The 7,893-nt window shown below is 39.1% G+C and overlaps 1 protein-coding gene across 4 annotated transcripts; it reads right to left on the bottom strand.

Annotated features, from left to right (window-relative positions):
* Positions 1–310: 310 nt before the first annotated feature.
* On the bottom strand, positions 311–5,789 carry rnf141 (ring finger protein 141). Of its 4 annotated transcripts, none has more exons than XM_022218183.2 (6): positions 5,648–5,789; positions 4,414–4,623; positions 3,662–3,770; positions 2,651–2,832; positions 1,965–2,072; positions 311–1,824 (listed from the first exon to the last, which is right to left on the bottom strand). In XM_022218183.2, exons 2-6 carry the CDS (start codon positions 4,548–4,550, stop codon positions 1,674–1,676), a joined length of 687 nt encoding a protein of 228 aa, XP_022073875.1. In that variant the 5' UTR covers positions 4,551–4,623; positions 5,648–5,789; the 3' UTR covers positions 311–1,673. The 4 variants fall into 4 exon arrangements, with proteins under 4 accessions (XP_022073875.1, XP_022073876.1, XP_022073877.1 ...); XM_022218184.2 differs by having other exon boundaries at positions 5,698–5,783; XM_022218185.2 differs by having other exon boundaries at positions 4,414–4,576; positions 5,648–5,774.
* Between the last annotated feature and the right edge of the window lie 2,104 nt (positions 5,790–7,893).

The raw sequence follows: 7,893 nt of genomic DNA, 5'->3' as shown, positions 1-7,893 counted from the left end.
GCGATCAGAGGGAGACAGCCTGTCGCCCTCTGATCGCTCTGATCGCTCAGCAGGGTGCGGTCAGCCTGTACCCTGCAGTGTCCTATCTCTTGTATTGAAGAGGAATGAACTACGTATGTCAAAGTTATAGTCAATGGGGAAAGATGAGTGCGCCCCGGACGTTTCTAATCTGACTTTTTATTACAAATTATACATTTTAGTAACTCTCTACAGGCTCTATTATCCATTTTGCTTGTTAAAAACATAGGATATACATGTAAATGTAACTTTAAAAATGTTTTATTAATGTAACAGCATTAAAACACACATGGAAGCATTTAGGTTTTTATTGCATATTCCTGTTTCCATAGGATACAAAATGTATGATTATATACATTTAGACCATATAACTACACAATTTATCAACACCAAAAGATAAAAGACACTGTGAAGGAAGCAGAGAGATGTAAATCTTTCAATTGATCACAACACAATAAGTCATAAAGTGCAAAAAGTGAGTATCTCTTTATTAAGGATAATACAGTAAGAATACTTTCATTTTATTACACCTCCTTTCACTCAAATGAAATGCCTTCAATAATGCTACAACTCCTCAGCAGAACTATAGGAGAACGCTACCACCTTAAGGTTGCAACATCACATTACACAGCGGCTTGTGTTCACAACATGTTAATCAAATTTCATAGTGTGTGTATGTAGGCTTGAATGCTTTACAGTGGTGCGCTCTCAATTGTTAAACTTTAAATATTACAAGTTTTTAAAAATGACTTTTGAACAGACCATGCAGTCATGCAACCATAAGATCAGACTCACTCAAACTCTCTGATCAGCTTGATAAAAGATATCTAACATAATTTGGTGTGCATGGCCTCAGCTGCTGTGAAAGGATTACAGTGCAAGATAACATTTTCCAACCGCAGAGATATAATCATCTGTGTGTTGTAGTGCGCTCACACGCGGAAAGCAACACTGAAGTTTCAAGGTGCGACTTGTCAGAATTAACAATCAGCAATTTATTTTGGTAAAAAGAAAAATTGTCAGGTTTACAGTTTATGAACAAAACAAAAAATAAAAAAACTATGCATTGAAAGACTAGTAAAATTGAAAAGTTAGTATAACATTACTACTGTCTCATATTTGGAAAAACTGGTTCAAATATCTGAATATGATCAAAAACAAACTGATAAACTCACTGAATGTCACACAACAAACAGCTGAATTAACAATTCATCTCAATACAACTTCAGGTAAAGCATTAGATTCAGTTATATAGAAATTTATCATTTACGAAAATTAAGGTTATTACATATTCACATTTTATGAAATACGTCAGCATGGATCAACTCTTCATAAACAACAACCATGTTCACTTCAACTGAAAGTGACATGGGACGTTTTACTGAATATACAAACAAGAACAGAAATACTTCTTAAAACTAAAACTATTTTGTGGTTTTGAAGTCTCCATACCTGTACCCCTACAAGATGTCAGGTTTAACTGAAAAGCTGCCTCCTTCAATTACATGTTTACTTTTCATTACAGGCATGATAAAGCGAGGCAAAGACAAGAATGGCTGTGCTGGGAGTGTAAACTACGGTATTTCTACAGCAATCAGATTACGTAATCTTAATAGATTTATGGACATTTTTAAAAATAGATAGTGTTCTGTGTGTTAAGGCCTGTGTGGGTGGCCCGCCTCATCAGCCAAGTTGAGGATGTAGCCAGCTATGTCATCCTCTGTGGGAAAATCGGACATCACCCAGGATTCATTGGCAGCAGTCACTTGCAGACGACATATTGGGCAGTTTCGACTCTGCCCACTCCTGCAGAAACAGCAGAGAGTGTTTACTAATTACCACCTACTGTGCATCATTGGATAATAAAGTTTTAATATCAAAATAAATGATTTAAAAAGCAATAGTTAAATTACTGAGCCAACTTCAACCTGATTCTGTCATCTCACCATTTATCAATGCATTTCTGACAGAAGCTGTGGGCGCAGGGCAGGATGAGGTCAGCCTTTCCGTCCATGCAGATACAGCACTCCTCCGCATCCGTCAGCTGCTTCACCCTGCACGGAAACAGATGCAGAAAAGGCCTCAACTATTAATTATTTTCTGAGGAGGAAGGTGCCACTTTTTCTAACTGCTGGATATCTACTTGTGGAATGAAAGGCTTCATGTTGGATGGCTCCTGTGCCTTGCAATCAAAGGATTTGCCTGAGAAATACAGTATATCCTGAAACTTTCCACAAATGCATAAAAATTCTGAATCCCCTCAGCCTCCCTCCAGCTCTGCCTATCATCGGGAAGTCATCCAGGAGGATAAACACTCATTCTGCTGCAAAATAAGTCATAAAATATATTACTTGCACAGTGTGTAGAGCAATAAAGAACCAATTATTTGTACTACACTGTACCTCAAGTTAAAAATATGATAATAAATCATCACCACTGTGATTTTAATGGAAAATTTCCCACAGAGCAATATCATCGTGAGTGATCACCTGGCAAACCCAAGTCCAACATTCTCTCTTGTAATATATGCTTGGTAAATTCCTGATCAAAATGTGGTCACCATTAACCACAGGGTTGCTGTACTTGATGTGAGATCTTTGACAGCTCCAGAGATCCCTCTACATGCACTGACCTGCCCATCCACATGCTGGCCTGGCAGGAGTCTGTAGAGGGAAGCTGGGCAGACGAACCCTCAGTGGCACCCTCGGCGGACAGCACCTCAGCGGCCTGGCTGGTGATGTCACGGTACAACTGGATGAACTGGTACAAGTTCATGATCCGTGATGCTTCCACCATGCCATTCTCCTTGTTGATCTGGAGGAGGCACAGGCAAGCACATGGCTCATAAAGACATAATATACTGTGTATGTGTGCACACATGCAGTCTCACTGTTAAAATACTTGGGTTTAATCAATGTGGGATTTTGACAGTTATCACAAGTGTTTAATCAATTCAAGCTCAGCGACAGCTTTTATCAGCTATTTATTACAGGATTTCTTTCTCTAGGGGAGGTAGAGTGATTTTAATTTCGTTTGCCTTGGTCTGTAGTTTTTATGCAGTCTAGAGAACAGATGTGAGTAATTTTGTAAAACTTTTTTCACTAGTTGTCGAACTGGTATCATTGTTAGTTGGTACAAAATTATTTTTGTAAAAGGAATTGGCTATATAGACAACTATCACAGGCATACTATGAACAGAGAAACACTGAAATATGTGATGATTTTTTGCCAAGTCTTACTCTTTTTTATGCTTTATCACATTTATTTGATTTCTGTTTTGGTTTGTCCTACCAAATGTTGGTATCTAATACACTGTAATTTCATAATTATATTTGACAGTGAGTTCAGTTACCAGCAATTACAGGAATTACTTTTCCCGTCAACTGAAACTGAAAATCAACTTAATTTTCCCAAAAAGGGAGACATTTGTCTAATATGGGCCATCTTCCAACCGATAAACTAGTTAACTCTAGTGAACGACAGACACAAGTGTACCATAGGATATCCATCAGCACACTTTGTCCCACATATAAACGCAATTTGCAGGTGTATGGTATCGTTAGCATCTGTTTCTTTCTCTCACAAAATTAAAGGTGTGAACAGATGGTCCTGTTGGCATGTGCAAAGGGCTCACTGGGCTCACCTTGGTACAGACGATCCTGACAGCCACTTTCCACAAGGCCGTGGCATCGGATCCTGGCTGTACCTCAAACAGTAGGTGTTTCTGCTGTCCAGCAGCTAGCTTGGCCGTACTGAGAGAGATGCAACAGAACAGGGAGGGTGTGTTCAACTCCATAAACAATTCAGCATCATTTTTACTGCTACTCGCTACAGCAGTCAGCAGAACAGCACTTGAAAGTGGAAATGTATGCAAACACAGTCAAAGAATGGTAAATATACAAAAATTTAATTTTTTTTTCACTGTGTTGAATGTTGCATTGAAAAATCAACACAGTAAACCTTATTTTTGATACCACAATTATTCTAATTATCTCCACATGACCAAACTGTTCTGTGCTGTTTATTTTGTGGATTCTGTTTTAAGGTTGTTGCCCAAATGTAATAATTCAAACCTTCTACTATAATACTGTGCCATTTCATGTTATATAGATACAGTTTCCTGCCTCCAACTTACTTTGTCTGAGAGCTAGTGTGCTAAAATTAAATTGGCAGACACAGAGCCTAAAACCTGAGGGAATAAAATGAGCCAAATCCTTAGGGATGACATAAAATTGAAGTCACCTCTCAATCTGAACAGTGACGACCCAAAAGGTATACTTTGTGAAGTAGGTCACATACTTTCACCTGTCCATTCCTCACAGTCCTTTGCGGTAGACTGTATCAAAGCAAAGCTATTTGTGCTACGGAGCAGCTGTGTGTCCTCCACAGACTTACACGTCATTGAGTTCAGCCACTCTTGCCAGAAATTCCTCGTAGGTTAGGTAGCCGCTGTCACGGACCAATCCAGCGTGTTTCACCAGCTTCTCAGGTAGACGGGTCATGACCCCCTGACCTGAGATCTGCTGGCCCATCCCAGCAGCAGCAGCAGCAGGGCTTACTAAACAGCAGAGGCAGAAAACAGCACCTCATTCAGTTCCGCAGGGCCTGGTGGAAGATTAACAGTTCAACATGAGTCACTGAAGTCTAGTTTGTCTGTGGAGAGCCTCAGTCATCCAGGTCGTGGTAATTCAAGGAGCTTCAGTAGGAAAGAACTGGACTTCTCACTTAGCAAGCCTGCAGGATGAGACATGAAACATCTTCAAGAACCTAAACGAGAAGTCCAGCTGCTTTCTACAGAACCTCCAAGGAATTCTGGTTTGAACAGTTTTGGTTTGGTTATTTTTTTTGCTTTGGGTGTCCTATGTATTTTTCTCAGTAATAATGGTTAAAAAACGTTTTAATAAAAGATGATCTCTTATCTTTGACTGCAATATCCACATTAATGATATGTGTAATATAATACTTTAGTGAAAGTATATAGTATCCCTATTTCCTGAAGTTTTGAGAGCCTTACAGTTTCAAGAAACAACAGCCATAATAACACAGACGTTTTTGAACAGGGGTATGCACATTGAAAATGGGCTGAAAGACTGCTAACTAAAGTGAAACTAAAGCAAACACATTCTGTCGCACTAGCTAACTTCATTAATCATTCCAGTAACTGCATGCATACCATAGCAAGAATATAACAAATTCTAATAAAAACCCAACAATGGCTAATAAATTGTTAATTAGAAGACAAGCAACCATATGCACTTAACGTCATCGAGGTACTACACCTCAGCTACATTAGCTAAATTAGCATCATGTAATAACGTCCAGCTGAGCTAGCGGTGCTGATGTTAAGTGTTTTTGTATTAACGTAAAGCCTGGTCTAAATAAACCTTTACAGACTCTCTTATAACGCCACCACTTCAGACATAATACACCAATGATCCTCAACTCAAAATTTGTAATCGAGCAACGACGTAACACTCTTGAGCAACACTATGCTAACAGGGAGCAGCCTTACTTCGCATTAGCCAACCATTCAACAAGCCCTCGGAGAAAAATACTAAAGCTGTCAACCATAAAAATCTGATTCAAATGTGTTCCTCTGTTATGACAGTGACTAACAGATGATTCTTACCAAACTGTACACGTCCGAGGCTGGAGACAGGGTGCAAAGTTTACTATTACCTTCGCTGTTAGCTTCTGTTTGTGTTGGCACAACAACGGCGCCGATCGATGACGTCGCAGTACCACGGGCTGTACGTCACTAATTTTAAAAAAAGTAATTTTAAAAAAGAAAGAAAGAAAGAAAGAAAGAAAGAAAGAAAGAAAGAAAGAAAGAAAGAAAGAAAGAAAGAAAGAAAGAAAGAAAGAAAGAAAGAAAGAAAGAAAGACCAGATGATGATGGTATCGACTGGGGTAATTTCAACATCATTTCCATTTTGGAGAAGTGGAGGGACTGCAAAGCTACAAACAGGCCTACCTGAGTTCACCTTGACAACAGACTGGACTGGAAGTGTAACACTGAAGCTGTCCACAGGAAAACACAAAGCAGACTATTTCTTGAAGAAGCCTAGGTCATTCAATGTATGCAGAAACATGTTGCAGATGTTTGACCAATCTGTTGTAGCAAGTCATCTATTGGGGCAGTAGCATCAAAGCCAGTGACACCCAGAAGCTGAATACACTGATGAAGAAGCCTGGCTCTGTGCCTCTCTGGAGCCCCTTCAGTTGCATGTTGAGAAAAGGATGTTGCACAAACTGCTCAACCTAATGGACAATGTTTCACATCACCCTCTGTGCAAGGAGAAGAGTCTCATCTTCTGAGGACTTTGCACATTGAACTTTATTTTTCGCATTCCACTTTAACTTGCACTGTCAAAGTTTTAATCTTAAATTCTAAATCTTTTTCATCATTCTTTTTTATTTCAAGTAAATTTTTCTTCATCTAGTATATATTTTTAAAATAGTGTTTTGCATGTGTGTTTTCTGTTTTATGTAAACTATGCTGCAACACTGCAGCTTCCTGTAGAGACTCGGTAAGGTTCTGTCCATATTCTATATGTATACTGATCAGCCACAACATTATGACCACTGACAGGTGAAGTCATGCAATGTTATCATGCAATGTTTTGCTGGGAAATTTTGAGTCCTGACATTCATGTGGAAACATCGGAGGACAAGCAAATACAAGCAAAAACAAAAACTGCTCAGGAGGGTTCTGGGGAACACAACAGAGCTAAGCTGTTCACCCAGGTTCCACACTCCCCAGATCTAAATCTTATTGAGCATCCATGGGATGTTCCAGGACAAGCCTGATCTAGGCAGGTCCCATCCTGCAACCCACAGGACCCACAGAATTCACTGCCACCATCCCGGTACCACAGGACATCCCCAAAGGTCCTGTGGCTCAGAGAAGTTTTAGCGTCATAAAAGAGACCAAAACAATATTAGGCAGGTGGTCATAATGTTATGTCTGATCCGGGTGTGTGTGTCTGCATGCTTAGGTGAGAAAATTTAGTTTTTAACTTATCAAGCTTGTTATTACAAAACTAAATGTACAATCTTGGAAATCTTGTAATCTCCAGCAAAAATCAAATCTTTTTTTTTAAATTAACAATATCATATGGGATTTTTATATGCAAGAAGACACATGATGAGCAAACTTAGTAGTCAACATTGTGGCTAAGCATCTCCACCTGACTATTATCAGAGATGGATTTTCAAAAAAATAAAAATAAAATCCTGATCTGACAAATTGAAGAAAAATATTATTCATTTTAAACACACATCATACGCACAAAATGAGGGGCGCTTTTTGTTCAGACTATCTCTGACTGTCTCCTCTGTGCTGCTCTGAGCACAGACTCACTACGATGAGCATCCCTTCTTTTTGTCAGCATGGATAAACATTGAATAGCAAATGGGATCATAGTATATGGATAAAACACGAAACCAATTCTCTTCAAGAACTATTTGTTTTGTTCTTTGGTTGTTTTCTACCATCAGTATATAATACTGCAGAGGTAAGATGACTGAAGATCGATTTGGACTACATATCAGCAGGAGGCCAGGGAGGCAATAGGTGGTTAAAAAAAACAACAACAAATGGAGGTAGAGAATGTAATGAGGAGAGAAATGCGATGAGGGAAATTGCATTTGACTGGAAGACAGGCGAGCTGGAGATCTGGGGACAGGTATAAAGAGAATAATGTAAGATTTGAGGGGAAGACATCAGAGAGCAAAAGGTGAAGAAACTCTGAAACGTGTATTAACTGAAATGTGATGGAAAGGCTGGGAAGATGGCTGCAGAAAACAAGGTTTACAGTGTGCCTAAGATTATCTAAAAAGTCTGGATTTGCTTCTGATCCGTGTGTCAGTGCC

The sequence above is a fragment of the Acanthochromis polyacanthus genome, chromosome 8, assembly GCF_021347895.1.
Source record: "Acanthochromis polyacanthus isolate Apoly-LR-REF ecotype Palm Island chromosome 8, KAUST_Apoly_ChrSc, whole genome shotgun sequence".
Lineage (NCBI taxonomy): Eukaryota > Metazoa > Chordata > Actinopteri > Pomacentridae > Acanthochromis > Acanthochromis polyacanthus.
Note: the sequence above shows the minus strand (reverse complement) of the source record. Positions and strands in the feature narration are given on the sequence as shown.